Source organism: Micropterus salmoides, unplaced genomic scaffold (assembly GCF_014851395.1).
Source record: "Micropterus salmoides isolate LMB-PRFRI ecotype aquatic unplaced genomic scaffold, ASM1485139v1 Ms_hic_scaffold_20, whole genome shotgun sequence".
NCBI lineage: Eukaryota > Metazoa > Chordata > Actinopteri > Centrarchiformes > Centrarchidae > Micropterus > Micropterus salmoides.
In genome coordinates this window covers 17,973,647-17,989,895 of record NW_024041151.1, presented here as the reverse complement: position 1 = coordinate 17,989,895, position 16,249 = coordinate 17,973,647, and the positions used below count along the sequence as shown (strand labels likewise).

General features: G+C 42.1%; 2 protein-coding genes across 4 annotated transcripts; one reads left to right on the top strand and one right to left on the bottom strand.

Annotated features, from left to right (window-relative positions):
* Positions 1 to 63: 63 nt before the first annotated feature.
* On the top strand, positions 64 to 3,786 carry si:dkey-106l3.7. 2 transcript variants are annotated; one of them, XM_038733072.1, is made up of 6 exons: positions 64 to 826; positions 2,150 to 2,302; positions 2,455 to 2,638; positions 2,760 to 2,818; positions 3,045 to 3,121; positions 3,429 to 3,786. In XM_038733072.1, the coding sequence occupies exons 1-6, from the start codon at positions 167 to 169 to the stop codon at positions 3,517 to 3,519; spliced, it is 1,224 nt and encodes a 407-aa protein (XP_038589000.1). In that variant the 5' UTR covers positions 64 to 166; the 3' UTR covers positions 3,520 to 3,786. The 2 variants fall into 2 exon arrangements, with proteins under 2 accessions (XP_038589000.1, XP_038588999.1); XM_038733071.1 differs by having other exon boundaries at positions 3,042 to 3,121.
* Positions 3,787 to 6,002: 2,216 nt separating this feature from the next.
* On the bottom strand, positions 6,003 to 14,558 carry rnf208 (ring finger protein 208). Of its 2 annotated transcripts, none has more exons than XM_038734214.1 (2): positions 13,690 to 14,558; positions 6,003 to 8,216 (listed from the first exon to the last, which is right to left on the bottom strand). In XM_038734214.1, the coding sequence occupies exon 2, from the start codon at positions 7,144 to 7,146 to the stop codon at positions 6,370 to 6,372; it is 777 nt and encodes a 258-aa protein (XP_038590142.1). In that variant the 5' UTR covers positions 7,147 to 8,216; positions 13,690 to 14,558; the 3' UTR covers positions 6,003 to 6,369. The 2 variants fall into 2 exon arrangements, with proteins under 2 accessions (XP_038590142.1, XP_038590143.1); XM_038734215.1 differs by having other exon boundaries at positions 13,731 to 14,558.
* Positions 14,559 to 16,249: the final 1,691 nt, after the last annotated feature.

Sequence of the window (16,249 nt, the reverse complement as noted above, 5' to 3'; positions counted from 1 at the left end):
TGGCAGGAAAGACGATGGGGGGAGGTGTGGTGACGGAACAGAGGCGGAACAGAGGGGATGTTCTACACTGGCAGTTCACCTTAGTGGCTCGGGCTGTCTACACTGGTGTCTTGTTCATTTTCTTGTTGTACTTCAGCAGCAGGGTTGTGAGGGGAAACGTTTGGAGATGAATCTTTACAGGAGCTTTGGAAACCTCATGGAGGCTTGGATAAGTGAAGGAGGCCAGTGTTCGGACTCAGACTGTCCCAAAAAATATGATGAAGACTCACCTACACCTTCCTCTGATATGGGAACAAACCTGCGCTCAGAATCTGTGGACTCTGGAGTGGAGACAGCCAGCTCTGACACGACACTATATCCTGCTCATCCTGCTATATCCTGCTGCGCCTTAACAGAAAACGCAGAAACAGACACATTTACACCAGAAAGAGAAGTTGAAAGACTCACTGCAGCCTCAACATCACAGTCTCCTGTCCTCTTATCTTCTTTGCCTTCCTCATCTTCCATTTCCTCCTCATGCCTCTGTCACAGCAGAGCTCAGGAGAGATCCACCACGTTACACCAAAAAGTGGAGCAGGCACTACAGAGGACTGACTCTAAACATCTAAAGGACAACCCAAAGCCCCTTACAGTGGACGAGGTGCTCAGGCGACGACCTCGAGCATTTTCTCTACCTAATCGACACACATCTGACATTATGCGAAGTCAACTGTCAGACACTTATGCCCTAAGGACGACAGCCAACCCATCAGTGTCTATGATCCAAATGTGCGGACAACTGATGGCTATGAGTTGTAACAAGAAGCCAACTCAGACAAGATTAGAGGTGAGATACTGTTTATGTCACAAACCAAACACATTTCCAAGAATTCTGAATTTTTGGAAAAGCAGAAGGGACACAAAATCTCCATAATGTGTCAGATTTCTACTCATGCTTATTTTGGACTAGTGTCAGGATTACATACGTTTCACAATAACATGTACGGTCTTGCACAGCGCTGCATTGTAAATGTGAAAAGAAAGCCTGAAAAAAATTCCATAAGTGGAACAAAGCCTCTACTTTTATCATAATTGAAGGGTTGCAACACATCAAGTTGTCTCAAATTTAAAGTAGGACAGGCATGTCATCACTCATACATTATCTCTTTCATCTTTCGCAACCTGTCACAAGTCACTCTGTGGTGTGAGGGATCATAAAACCAGTCTGCCCAGGTGACTTTATGCCTACATGCAAGACTGGAATGGATGGAGACATGGGGGAAGTTGAGCAGTCTGTGGGGTTTTGGATAAATGTGACAGACACGTTCCTAACCAGATGGCGGAAGTAACTAGTCTTCATTTGAACTTTGACTTTGAACAACACTGTAAAAAAAACAAACCACTGGATATGTTCCTCTTCGAGTTTGCCAAGAGTTAGTGTGAAAATCAGTCCATGCTGACGGCACAGGTGTTGAGACAACTGGATTAATCATACCAGTTGTATGTTAATTAACTGTTGTGTTTACATGCTGTTTTAGTCACTGGGCGTGTGTGCGTGTTTATTTATTTCAAGGAGTCATAATTACTTAATTATATACTTTTTGCAATTACATGTAATTATACTTTCATTATCCAGTTCAAAAATTCACGTGATATGTGCCACATGAATAAAGAGAAAATGATAAGCAATCAGTCAGTCAAACAAATCTGGATATTCTGACTAAACATGTCAAGGATTTCATTGTTCAGAGGTCACACAAAGTACAGCTCAGGCTGATGGGAAGGTAACTGGTTTTGCAGGTATTCGGTCAAGTTGAAATTTTGCCCTGGCGCAATAAGAAAATTCAGAGGATCACCACTTTTACTACACTTCGTCCTGAGGGAGACAGAGATGTCTGAACCAAATTACATGGCAATCCATCCAGAAGTTTAGAAATTTAAGTTAAAATCACAAATGTCAACCTGCTGTTCCAAAGTGGTTGATTGACTGACCGACATAGAGCCACTCAGCTAGATTGGCTAAAAACAGCCACAGGATAATGTCACCTATGTGTGTTTGCACAGCAGCAGTGAGGAAAAACATGGACCTTCAAGCTGACAAAACTTGTATGCGTTGAATTTGAATTGTATCCTACAAGATGACACTTTTGTTGCTTAATGGTCTGTGCAGAACCCTGGTAAGGAGGAGGGGAAAGGGCTGAGTCCCGGGCTCAGCTACTTGGAGCAGGTGTGCCAAATGTTAGAGGAAATTGCCAGACAACAGATGCACAGTCGAGCGTTACAGATGGAGACAAAAACCCTGCGGGAGCTTCAAGATGCGAAGGTGAGCCAGCTGAAGGCATACATGTCTTGCCTCTTTGCAGCGCAATTAAAAAGTTGTCACGAGTTGTCATGATGCTGATGATCCAGCCTGAGGGTTCATATGAATTAAACCCCTGACAACATTGTCTTTCCTGTCACTTGGCTCTCTTTCAGGCTCTCTACACCTGTCAGAATGACTCTAAAGCTGCTGAGGAGGATCTCTCTTCTTGTCAAAGGCTTAAAAATACAGAAAGTGCAGATCACAGTTCCAGCAAAACACAGCAGCAGAAAGATTATCCTGACAGATATTTTCGGCCGAGATCAGCTTCAGACTCAACCATTGCAGCGCTGCATTTAAGTGAGTCCTGGTGTATCTGTTTCTTTCTACTTTCACCTTTTGTGTTGATATGTTTTCTATAGTCCTATATGTAAATAGATGCTCATCTTTAGCTAGATCATTGTGTGTGTGTTTGGTGCAGGAACATTGAATGCAGACTGCAGAGGGCAGCATTTGAGTACAGATGACCTGCCGGAGAAGGTAGAGGAAGGCCATGTAAAGCACATAGAACACACTCAAATACAACACATAATTTGTACTTATGTAATAACCACAATCAAAATACCAACTAAAGAATATAAATTATATGTCATTTGTATTGTGTAATAGCCTAATGACTTTATATGAAATGTGTTATTTCTATTCTATTCTCTTAAAATCTTCTCTTATTTTTGTCTGCAAATGTTTAATTGTATCTTTTCAGCAGAAGACGAATAAAATTAAGAAGAACTGGAAGTTAAAAATTGGGTCTTTGAGAAGAGAGGACCCTGCTGTGAGAGATGGGTGAGACATATTTTTAACTGTAACCTCTAAGGGGGCAGTATTGTTAATTTTATATGATTCATGATGCTCTGAGGAAATATGTGTGCTACTCCAACATGGCAGCCAGACGCACTGACGCACTGATCCAGAGCTAATGCACAGTAGATGCAGAGGCTTTGGTGGGAGTTCATTTTCAGTCTGTGCTTCAGTTCCTCTTGAACATTTTGTCCTGCTTTTCACGAACCCTAGCTTACACTTGCCACTTCCAGCTTTCTACAGTACAATGGCTTACCTCAGCTCTATTTGATTTATTTTTTTATCTATACAGCCAAAAGATGCAGCCATCTGAGAAAAAATCTGCCAGGAGACGGTTGAGCCAGCTGTTCAGGAAGAACAGCAGGAAAACACTGCCCATGTGAAAGGACCAAAGTGTGTTTGTCATGATGTTTGGTCATTTTTGTTTCACTTGTTAAGAGAAGAAAGCTTTCCTTTCTGAGTCTGAGCCCTGTCGCTGCTTTCAAACTGACTTCCTATTGATGTATGTTGATGTAGCCCATGTGATGTACACTCACCTAAAGGATTATTAGGAACACCTGTTCAATTTCTCATTAATGCAATTATCTAATCAACCAATCACATGGCAGTTGCTTCAATGCATTTAGGGGCGTGGTCCTGGTCAAGAAAATCTCCTGAACTCCAAACTGAATGTCAGAATGGGAAAGAAAGGTGATTTAAGCAATTTTGAGCGTGGCATGGTTGTTGGTGCCAGACGGGCCGGTCTGAGTATTTCACAATCTGCTCAGTTACTGGGATTTTCACGCACAACCATTTCTAGGGTTTACAAAGAATGGTGTGAAAAGGGAAAAACATCCAGTATGCGGCAGTCCTGTGGGCAAAAATGCCTTGTTGATGCTAGAGGTCAGAGGAGAATGGGCCGACTGATTCAAGCTGATAGAAGAGCAACTTTGACTGAAATAACCACTCGTTACAACCGAGGTATGCAGCAAAGCATTTGTGAAGCCACAACACGCACAACCTGGAGGCGGATGGGCTACATCAGCAGAAGACCCCACCGGGTACATCTCCACTACAAATAGGAAAAAGAGGCTACAATTCGCAAGAGCTCACCAAAATTGGACAGTTGAAGACTGGAAAAATGTTGCCTGGTCTGATGACTCTCGATTTCTGTTGAGACATTCAGATGGTAGAGTCAGAATTAGGCGTAAACAGAATGAGAACATGGATCCATCATGACTTGTTACCACTGTGCAGGCTGGTGGTGGTGTTGTAATGGTGTGGGGGATATTTTCTTGGCACACTTTAGGCCCCTTAGTGCCAATTTGGCATCGTTTAAATGCCACGGCCTACCTGAGCATTGTTTCTGACCATGTCCATCCCTTTATGGCCACCATGTACCCATCCTCTGATGGCTACTTCCAGCAGGATAATGCACCATGTCACAAAGCTCGAATCATTTCAAATTGGTTTCTTGAACACGACAATGAGTTCACTGTACTAAAATGGCCCCCACAGTCACCAGATCTCAACCCAATAGAGCATCTTTGGGATGTGGTGGAACGGGAGCTTCGTGCCCTGGATGTGCATCCCACAAATCTCCATCAACTGCAAGATGCTATCCTATCAATATGGGCCAACATTTCTAAAGAATGCTTTCAGCACCTTGTTGAATCAATGCCACGTAGAATTAAGGCAGTTCTGAAGGCGAAAGGGGGTCACACACAGTATTAGTATGGTGTTCCTAATAATCCTTTAGGTGAGTGTATATTCCATGCTTATTTATTGTCCGCTGTATATTTGCCTTTATTTTTTATACTGGTAAATAATATAATTTTCTATAAAACTGTGAGGAATTAAAGTCATAACGTACATTTCAAATTTCAAGTCAAATCAAATTCTTGTAGCATTTGGTAAAGAATACTGATTACACTATAAATGTCAAGTAATATACTATAAATATAATCATCTCTTTTTTCTTATGAAATGTGTTGGCTCTCCTGTTAAATATGAAAATATATCTGTACCCCAGCAACTAATGGCTATGTTGATCTTAATAATCATCCATCCATCCATAAATCCAACCGCTTATCCTGCGTACAGGATCGCGGGGGGCTGGAGCCAATCTCAGCTGACATCGGGTACACCCAGGTCTCTTAATAATCATTTATTCTATAAATTGTCCAAAAACAACCTCAAAACCCTGCCCCCTCCCTTCAGGCCTCCCTCCAAAGCCAATCCCCAATATTTTCTTGCACAGTAAGTGCACAGGCAGTGTGCACACAGGTAATCAGGTAGGCCAACCAATAATTTATTTCTGTTATAAAATGACTAGCCGTGCTTGTTACAGTCCTGCGACAGACACCGGATTTTTTTTCTTTCCTGAGAGCATTTCATTTATTGATAGTATTGCTGTGGGGTAAAGAGAATTCAACAAATATAACATCAAATGCTTCTGAAAATCAGTTGCCTACACCAGCATTAAACTTGTCAAAATTGCTGATGATTTCAGTTTGACTAATCCATTAAGCAACTAATAGTTTGATATTTGTAGTGAAATTAAGGGGTTATATATTAAGGAGTAAAAAAAACACACTGAAAAGCATCTTTGACTTTGTAACATCAAATGTAACAAACATTTTTTTATGTATCAAAATAATTTCAGAATTTTCCCCTTAATTGCAAAAAGGTGCTAATTATGGGATGGCCTTCTTAGTATTTGGTACATTTCATCCTCCTTAATCTGTGCAAAAAAAAAACATTAGAAAACACCATTATATTGTAATGCATGGCAAACTATGAATGAATCCAGTTTTTATCGTGTGCTAGTCCAAATAAGAAAAATAATTCTGCAGCTTGACAGATAACAAGTGCAGGCCACACAGAGTTACTTTTATCATTTATTTAATCTTTATTCACCTAGGTTGGGGGATAGACCTCCCCTGGCATTCCCATGTAAAGAGATGTCAATGACAAACACGTCCAACCAAACGAGAGAGGGTGAATAGGATTCCAGTCCATACATAAAATACATTTATTTACTATTTATTTCACCACCAGCATCCATTAGTCCCACATAGCATCCATCTGTGCTATTAAATATATAGAGATAACATCTGTGGAGGGATTTATTTACTGTATGTGAGAGAGAGAAGGGACTGGCAGAAGGGGTAGAGCTTATAGACGAAAAGAGTGGTGGTGGAGGTGGAGGTGAGTTTGCAACGTCGAGTCATGACTGAAGTGTCTCCCCTTGTCTACATGATGCCACAGGAGGACAAGGGGTTGGCGATCTGGCAGGTGCAGGCTGACTGGCAGTACTGGCGCACAGTCTGGTAGCAGCTGCGGTCGGCGTCCCCGCCCCACTGCACGGGCCCGTTGGGGTCAGAGGGCAAGCGGCTCAGGATGCTGGTATTGATGGCCAGAGCAGCCAGGCCATAGTCAGTGAACAGCACTGTCTCGCGCCGGCACGTGGGGCAGGAGATGAACTTGTACTTGGGGCAGGACTCGTAGAGGATCTGCAGGCACTCCTCACACACCGAGTGCAGACAGGAGAGGATGCGCGGACGCTTGCCAGCGAAGTTGTAGGTGTGGCCGCAGGTGGGGCAGTCCAGGGGCTCGCAGGGCATGACGGGCCCCGAGGAGGAAGAGGAAGAAGTGGAGGAGGAGGTGGAAGAGGAGCGCAGCACGTACTGGTTGACTATGACGTCTTCCATCTTGTAGTGGAACTGGTGGTAGCAGATTTCGTTGGCACTGGTTTTGCGCTGCGCCAGGAAGCTCTGCTCCCTGCGCGTCACGGGGGCCGGAGTGGACACAAGAGACCGGGGAGACCCTGTCATGTCCAGGGTCAAGTCACTGCAGGCCTGGTTGACTATGATTTCGCCTTCACCTCCGCCGTCCCACGCAACCCTCGGGGGCGGGGCATAGCGTGGCTGGGTGACTGGCACAGGGCACTCCCTGGGGAACTTCTCCGACTGGATGATCTTGACGGTGTCCATTGGGATGGTGACGGGCTGGCGCCTGAGGCAGGACATTCGCACGTTTTTGGAGGTGGAAAAGAAGAGGGTTTGTGTATCTAATCAGCACTGGACACCCCTGCTTGGTTCTGGGCAAGGGGAAAAAACGTGGGCTCTTTCTCTGAAGTCAGCCATTGGAGGGTACATGGGGACGGATGGTTGCCTCCATGTTTCCCTTAGAGATCCCCCTCTGCTGGGCGCTACTGTCAGCCTGAGTCTTTATGAGGGGAAAATAGATGGAGGAGCTCAGCCAGAGCACCACAATCTGGAGCTCTTATTCTGTCACCTCTGATATGTACAGATGATTTAACAGTCCAGCTTACAGTATCTGACCAGTGTTGACTACTTAAAGGTAGTTTTTTCGTTGTTGTTATGCTGATGTTTCTGTGCTATCTCTGATGGCTATTTGCAGAAACATATATTCACACACAAGGACAACAGTTAGTACTTTAGCACAAAGATATGTTCTCACTCAGTGGTAACACCAATAAATAATCTCATATGCACGCAGATGCTCACATATATACATACAGTACAGGTTTGTGGGATTTCTTCAGTCCCAGAGTGGGGGGTGTGTGGGATGGGGCATTGAGTTCAGGCAGTTCACTTGGAAAGGTCCAAGAGGTATTGTCTTAATCTATATCCTGTGGCCTGCCAAGGAAACTCTTGCCTTCACAAACTAGCCCTTACGTGTGTTTCTCTCTCAAACACCTGCTTAACTTCCTGTTTTTGGCTGCGGGTGTGTTACACATCGACTCGAGAGCGTGAGAAAGAAAGAATAACCTCAAGTCTTTCTGCTCTTGGTCGAGTTCGGTCAGGTAACCCTGTGTGACCCCTCTTGGTGACCTGTTGATAAGAAAGAGGGAGGAGGTCTTTTTTAGGATGGGGCGTTATCCTATAATGCTCTGTTAGAATGACTCCTTCAAGCTCCAAGGCTCCTGAATTCCTCAGAGGTGGGAGTGAAGAGTTTTGACTTTCAGATAGTCCTCCCAACTGAGCAGAAGATGTGATAACAGTCTGTGCTTCTGTGCTTGTCTCCCTTTTTCAGTGTCTCCGACTCATAACGTGACTCCTTTGGCACCACCTACCTGTGTAAACAGATTCATAAAATACATGAGTTTATGCACATCGTCTTTCAGATTTAGTGAATTTTAATAACATCTAAAATGGTAAATAGTGGTAGTAAATTGAATACAGGTGGGGAGGACAGGGCCAGCGTCTCACAAATATATAAGCTTGATTGATAATTGATTATGCTTTTAATTTTTAGAAGGTTTCTATAATGAGAACATTTAAACATAAAATTCATGTTCCACACATTCATATATATATATTGTAGCTACATGACGATCAGGGTGGCTCACTCTGGCTTTTTTTTTTGTCCTATTTCCTTTTGCATCTTGACCTTGGCCCAGGTGTGTCTCTTTTTAGAGTGAGATAATTGTTGCTGTGCCCCAGAGCATGTTGCCACATGCTCTGGGGCACAGCTCTGGGGCACAGCACAGAGAGTGCGCCTTTCTTTTGACTAAACAGTGTACTACAAAGTCAGAAGATCATGTTGATATGTGCTCTATGTAGGCATAAAAATTAAAAACACAGCACACCTGAATGTTCGAACTCTGTGGTGAGGGTAATTCAGAACACTTAAATAAATTTTGTGCTTTTATCAATTAATTATGATTGGCTGATCAGGGAATCATTTCAGCGCTGGCACTTTTGAATTCAGATACAAGAGAGGATCTTGTATATACACCCAGTGTGTATGGAAGATAGTCTAGTACAACTGTTCTGCCATGTAATGTTTACACTTATGATGCCTGTAATATTCCTTTATTTCTGACGGTGTTATAGATTTGTTAATTAAATTATATGTTTTAGCAATGAGGTTCTACTCTGACCCCCTCATGTATGTAAATAGGGAGAAGAAAAAAATTAAAACACATCTCAATTGTAGTCCAGCACAACACCAGCTCTAATTATGACCTACATAATAGGCATATAATTGAATTTACACATTTCCAACACTAGCAAAAATGGAACATTATTATTTGTCTTAGCACAAGTTCAAATTCATTCACGCCTCCCTTTAAAAGTGTGTTAATATCAGTTGATTGTTAAACTAAATTAAACTGCACACAAACAGTAAATACTGAGCAGGTGATTGCGACACATGCTGCTGTCCTGCACTTGTCATGCTTCCTGCTTCCTTTCAGCATTTGTTCCTCTTGTGAGTTGCGTCAGTTAGACTCTAATATGCGTGGGAAAAGGTTACAATCTGCATTGAGGGTTTGTGTCATACTGTGTGTGGGTTTATGAAAAAGAACAAGTGTATGGTTAAAAACTTTTAGTTTGACCAAAACAATAGCTGCCAAACTGCAGAGGAGGGAGGATGACACATCTCTCATTCTCTGCATGGCTGTCAACGGTGATGATTCATTCGAGGAGAGAGAGACGAGAGATAGCACAGCGCTGGTCCTGGATTCTATTTATGGTTTGTTTATCTATGTGCCTCTCAGTGGTTTCCTGCCCCCAACCTCTGCTGAAGATTCATACCAAATGAGAGAGATGTACCTGGCAGGCGGAAGTGCTTTAGCCCATTACTTTCACGTGATGCAGCGAGCCATATTTGGCAAGCATACAGACGTTTATTTCTCCCTTTCATACTTTCTCAGATAAAGCTGTAGACATATTTGTGCATCTCACACTCAAACACACAGAGCTGTTAGCCAGAATCACTGACAATCTCACCAAATGTGTCCCTCCAGCACTGCAGTGTCGCAACACTTTCCCCGAAATAGCCGCTCTTTCTTTCACAAATCTTCTTGCAAACACAGTAGCCTATGCATTCATCACTTTTGATGAAACTGGGCGTTAGCAACAAAAGTAAATCTTTCTTTTCCATATTATATTCCATGTAAGTTTTATCCAAACACCTTGACAGTGATAGATTGTGGGGCAATGCTTGGTGCTTTTAGAAGATATTTAGATATTTCTGATAAAGAATCATCATGAATATATTATGATAACCAAAATCACACACGATATCTATCATAAAAATGCTGAATGGAATGGCTCACCATATTAATAAGAATAATTGTTTGAGATTAATATGGCAAAATCACATACAAATAATCAAATTGATATTCAAGTGTGTTTTACTGTTCCACAGAAACAAAAGATTTAGCAGCTCCTTTTTTTAGTTTAATGTACACATTTCTAGTAATTAATTTGGACATTATGAATAAGAAAACATAATATCATCAAATTGTCATAATTATGGGTGGATGTAAAACTTATATTTTGTTAAATCATCAGCTATTTACTGGTTTAAATATTTTTTTTTTTTACACTTTTAGACCGAAAGCTCTGCTTGGGTTAAAATTATTTTGAACATTTGAAATTTTTGACTTCTTTTGTTAGATAAAATGTAGAAAAACATTTTAAAGTATAGTATCCAAAATCTGACATTTTGGTATTAAAACCTAAACTCAGAAATAATGTTATCATCAATCTACTTTAAATGTTGACATAACAGTATATTATACTGTTTTAAATATGTATGTATATTGATGTTTCCCAACTCTGTACATACATAAGTACAAAAGTGTGACTTGAGGCCTGAACTATGAATTGAATTCAAACTAAACTCAATGATGGTTTGAAATAGAGCCAGGCCTATACATCTGCTGATATAAGTTTATTGCACATCTGTCTCTTATTTACATCTGTACTGGTGTATATATGAGCCAATAAATGACAAGAAATGGCAAAGATGTATTTGATGTATTTTTAATAATAATCAGCTCCACTTCTCAGTAGGCCGTACTTTAGGTCTAGACACATTCTGTGGATATAAACAGCTTGTGGAAACATGTCTGCCCGGTAGTGGCAGGGGTCGAGTTGATAGATCAACCATGCTGCACAAGGAGCCTTGGGGGAGATGTAACAGCTAAAATTACCCTCTAATTTGGTGACAGTGTTATGAAAAGGGCTGATAACTGATGCAGGCTGGCTGCTGATGGGCCAGCTTTGGCGCAGCCTATTCGTAATCAACGGAGCCCTCTCCGGTTATGTAAGGGGCTCATCTCCAGCCCAGCCACCATATTAACACAGTGCTGCAGCTCTCCCACAGTCTTGACATTGAGCGTGTGTGTTTGTGTGTGTGTGTGTGTGTGTGTGTGTGTGTGTGTGTGTGTGTGTGTGTGTGTGTGTGTGTGTGTGTGTGTGTGTGTGTGTGTTTACACATAACTCTGGATCCTCTCCCTGCAGAGGAATTATTACACTAATGAAATCATGGCAGGCATTTGACCTCGTCATCACAAGCAAGAGGAAGAAGAGAGCTGACCACTGTCTCAGCAGCAAATTCCTCATACCATTAAACACACACAGAGCTGCACACACAGAATAAAGTCACACACACACACACATCCTAGAACATTCTCACCCTTAGACAACTCCCCATCATGTACTCGGCACCACCCTTTACATCTCAGTGGACACACAAACATACAGATAACAAACAGAATTGAGCCACTAAAAGCATTTTTTAAAAAAAAGTGTATACTAAGTCATGCTAGATTTATCTTGGACTGATTAAAATAACTCAAAAAGAAACACACACAGCTCCACACGAAAGAACATTCCTATCATCTCACACTCCCACCATGTTTCCTTCATCACACATACACACACACACACACACACACACACACACACACACACACACACACACACCTTTGCTGATTGCATTGACCATGTTCTGAATGATTTATCTATCTATCTGTCTGTATGTCTGTTTTTTATGTGAGCAGTCTGCTGGACTGGACAGATCAGAGTCTTTATGTCCCTACACCACATACCAGCAGTATGTGAGGTATGCCAGCTATGTTGAGATGTGTATCCACAATCATGCCCCAGCTGGTAAAAAAGGATCACCACATCTCTCCTCGAACCTATGTGCGATATTATGTTGTTATTGTCATTACGTAACGTGTTATGACCTTAGCGTGATCTGAAGATAAATCCCCAGATTTAATGTATGTTTGCTGGCTGCAGCTTCTCTCTGAAAAATCGTGGCAGTGATTCAGTGAAATGTTGTGAATGATACAATACATATATATGTATATATACAGGATGATTTGCTTCTGTGTCATATTTTAGTATGTGTGGTACTGTATAAATGCAGATGACACAGCTTGTTTGTTATGTTCCTGGTGTTTTATATTTTTTTGTAAAAGACATTAAAAAACTTTAAAATGCTTTTGGGCCTTTGTTACATCATTTTCTCAATAAAGGAATGCATTTCACGCACACATAACACACAGTAACATCATTTAAATGCCAAGATTTAAATATTTTTCCCCCCATGATTCAGATCCAGATGTTTGTTTTTAATTCTTATATATATACAATCAAGCCATCAAGCTGTGATCACATGCGGTTATTCCACAAGCCACTATGTGATGGCGGTTTGATGTTTTTGTTTTTTGCATGGGCAGAAAGTGCTTACTGAGTGTGTGGGGAGGTGTTGTTTTAATAATTCAGCCCGCTGTCATTCACGGCAGACATCGGCCATTTTGCCTCGCAATTCATTACAGCCAAGTGCTCTTTGTTCTCGTCTGTGTGGCTCCCACAGCAACATGGCAGGGCTGCACACTGGCAGAAAAATAAAAGCAATAACCATTGTCTTTCTGCCTGAGACAGACCTCATAGAAGATTCATGAAGGTGAATGTTCAGCAAAATGTCCAGCTCTTCAATAACAATGGCTTTATTGATTAAGTCAGTTGATGGTTCTTTTAAGGAGGCTGTCTCAGCATTGTTGTTGTGTACTCAGGGGAGACTGTGAGATAGAGACGAGGTGGCCAAAATATTTGGACCGTGTGTGATGGAGCGGCTTTAGCAGGTGGGAGGGGTGTGCATTCGGAGCAGCAGTTATGCAATCGCAGCATGGTGTACCCAGCACTCTCACTGCAGCGACAATGTATGGCCAATATGGAGATGCCTCAGTGCTGCTGACAGCTACAGAACAGGCCGTTCCTGCCCTGTCCCTATCACCCCCCACCCCTCTTCCTCCTCCTCCTGCCCCCTCTGTCTGTCTGTGCAGAGGTCTGTGAAATGTCATAACCGCTGGAGACATGACACCCTGAAGAGACCATCTACACCCAAACTCACACATCATCATGGTCTATTCATGGATTCTAATCATTGTTTGTGGTCAATGCAAATAAGCAGGCGTGCAGGTGTGTGCACACATGTGTGTCTTCATTCATGCATCCGTGTGTGTGTGTGTGTGTGTGTGTGTGCGTCTGCAAAATGAACGGCCATGATGCAACAACCATGTAAATCCCAGCCTAACGTAACAAAGCAAAAAGGCAAAGACCACCTCGGTGCATTTCATTCTGGCACAGAGAGAGCTAGAAAGAAAAGAACATTAGCACGAAACCCGCATACAGGAGCCACACCTCACAGATCAGAACCTACAGAACATATAGGTAAAAAATATGAGGATTTACATGTATCATCTCTATGAAAGAGATGCAAAGCCTTTCTCTCACCCTCACCTGTCTGCCTACGCACTTCTCTTGTTCCAGTCCTTTCTCACCTCCTCACTCCTGTTCCAGTTGATGCCGTCGACGTTGTTGTTGATGCTGCTTCTGTGAAGATAAACTGAGCCGCTCAGTCTCTTTGTTCAAGGGATGTTCTCACCAGAGGGAGGATGCTCTCTCCTGTCCATTTGATTCCAGCAGGACAAGCAACCTGGCAGCAGTGCGGGGAGGAAAACATGGAGGAGATGTAAGATGGAGGAAGCCGTTACAAGGTGGATGCGTCGTGTCTCCAGCTGCTTTCGTCGAGCTCCGCATCCCTCATTCCTCTTCTCCTCTCCTCTCTGGTACCTTTTGTCCTTCACTCTCCCAACGATGCTCCTTCTCCTCTGAGCTGTGGCTGAGCATCTCCCGCTGGCCTCTCTTTCTCCATTCCTCTTCCTAAGCCTCTCAAATAATTCAGCTGATTCTATGCAGTGACCTGAGCATCTGTGCTGTTTTTCTGAATGTACACCGCCTTCTCTTCCTTTCTGTGCGTCTACTGTCTCGTCTTCTGGTCTTCAGGTAAACCTTCTCTTCTCCGTCTTTCCCTCTCCTCTGCTGTTATCTCTCCTCTTGTCTCAGCTGCTGTTCATTCCTCCTCTTTCTCCTTCTCCGTCTGCTCCAGTCAGTGTGCTTCACAGTCACACATGCGCAGTATTTTCACACATACATGCACACTCACACACTCTCCCTCTCTGTCTCTGTGCCTCTGGCTCCCTCCTTATGCATGGGGCTTGTTTTGCCTGCCGACCCCCTTTCTCTCTCTCTCTCTCTCTCTCTCTCTCTCTCTCTCTCTCTTCTCTCTCACACACACTCCCTCTCTTTCTCTCTCGTTGCTCTCGCTCGCTGCAGCGCTCACTGCAGTGCCTCTGCAGGCAGGATCACGTTTTCTAGTTGCCAGAGAAAATAATTCAGCCAATGAGGAACGTTGACAGTGCTGCCCCCCCTCCCCCTGTCTAAACACACATATGCATAGGGCACACACACATAAATGCACATGCTCATTTATACACAAACATGCACACAGCCTTCTGAGAAGGCTTTGCACCGAGAGCCATGAATCACTCTGTATATGCAATATTAATACACACACACACACACACACGCGCACACACATACATATGGTTAAATACACTAGCCAGACGCACAGGAAATACAGGAAGCTGGTGCAAATAGATCTAATCTAGGCAGTGCTGTAGATCTGAGAAGGCAAAACAAAAGCATAAATTCACTCAGAAATTAATTTCCTATCAGGCTGCTGACTGAAAGTTTTGGAAAAACAGATTATTATTAACAGACTATCATTTTCAACATTTATCTCGTTCATGTCTGCACAAACATATTCAATCAAGCACAGCCTTGACAATGTTAACAACATAATATAGAGATGTCATATGTATTCATTGTTCCTTGAGACATTGAATCCTAAAAAAAGAAAAAGATAAAAGACCAGACTGTGTAAATTAGACACAGTTGTTCTATAAATTCACCCAGAAACTTGTAGGCCGCATCCTAAGCTCCCGCCACAGATCTGCACAGTGATGTTGCATAACGAGGATTTTAATACGTTTTGTATCTGCTCAAGCCTTCCCACTGACCAATATATAATCCTCAGCTCAAATTGGGTAAAAACATGATGTGAATTTTCAATCAGTGTAAGAGGGTTATGCTTACATAATGCAGAGAATCGAATGCATCATGTAATGAGAAGCAATGGAGTAATAAATTGGCACATCTGAACACTAAATAGCACTTATTTGAAGGAGTTTTAGCAGTGACTGTATAATCTTCTCAGATCACCAGAAGTCAGTTGTTTGGGGAAGATTCACAGTGTGTGCTCAACACATCATGATGCAACATCAATTCCTCAAACTGTTCTGTTGTACTCTGCTATATCTCTCATTTCATCTATCAAGTACCCCTTTTTAGGCAACTGGTGTGCATGTCGTGTTCAAAATCATGTTGTCAAAGATTGTATTGGGGAATATGTAATTAGGCTACATAGCAATGTGTGACAGTAATGTTTTTATAGTATCGAGTACTATAAGGCACTACAACAACACTTCACTTTAATCCCTGTGTTGAGCATTTATAACATCTGAAAAAATTGTTTATTCCACACTATAATGTAAATGTAAGGATAAAGTAATTAAGTTTATAAATGCGTCAATATCTGGATAGAACTCATCCTGTGGACACCAATAAGTTGAAGCTGGTGTATAAACAGGATAATGAATGACAATTGTAGCAGTTGTAACAATATGAAATGTTCTATTTATAATTAGTTTTCTAATAATTGCTGACAAATACTGTACATCAATAATCATTCAAAAATGTGCCTAGAGCTGCATACATCTACATTATTAGATGTTTGTATCCTGCATATAATTGCTAAATGGGGTATGTAAAGTTTTATCGGGATTACAATTTACTACTTATAGTTGCGAATCCCTGTAACGCTGCGTTACTTCCACATTTATATTCAGCTTTGCAGTCTTGCCTGGAGCTTGATGGAGGGTGGATGTCAGTTTCATCT

Bases quoted from the DNA above. Each gene is read 5' to 3' on its own strand.
- si:dkey-106l3.7 (XM_038733071.1), top strand. From the start codon at position 167: ATGAATCTTTACAGGAGCTTTGGAAACCTCATGGAGGCTTGGATAAGT. The intron at 2,303-2,454 runs GTGAGCCAGCTG...GCTCTCTTTCAG, and splicing joins GGGAGCTTCAAGATGCGAAG to GCTCTCTACACCTGTCAGAA. The intron at 2,819-3,041 runs GTAGAGGAAGGC...GTATCTTTTCAG, and splicing joins CAGATGACCTGCCGGAGAAG to CAGAAGACGAATAAAATTAA.
- rnf208 (XM_038734214.1), bottom strand. From the start codon at position 7,146: ATGTCCTGCCTCAGGCGCCAGCCCGTCACCATCCCAATGGACACCGTC.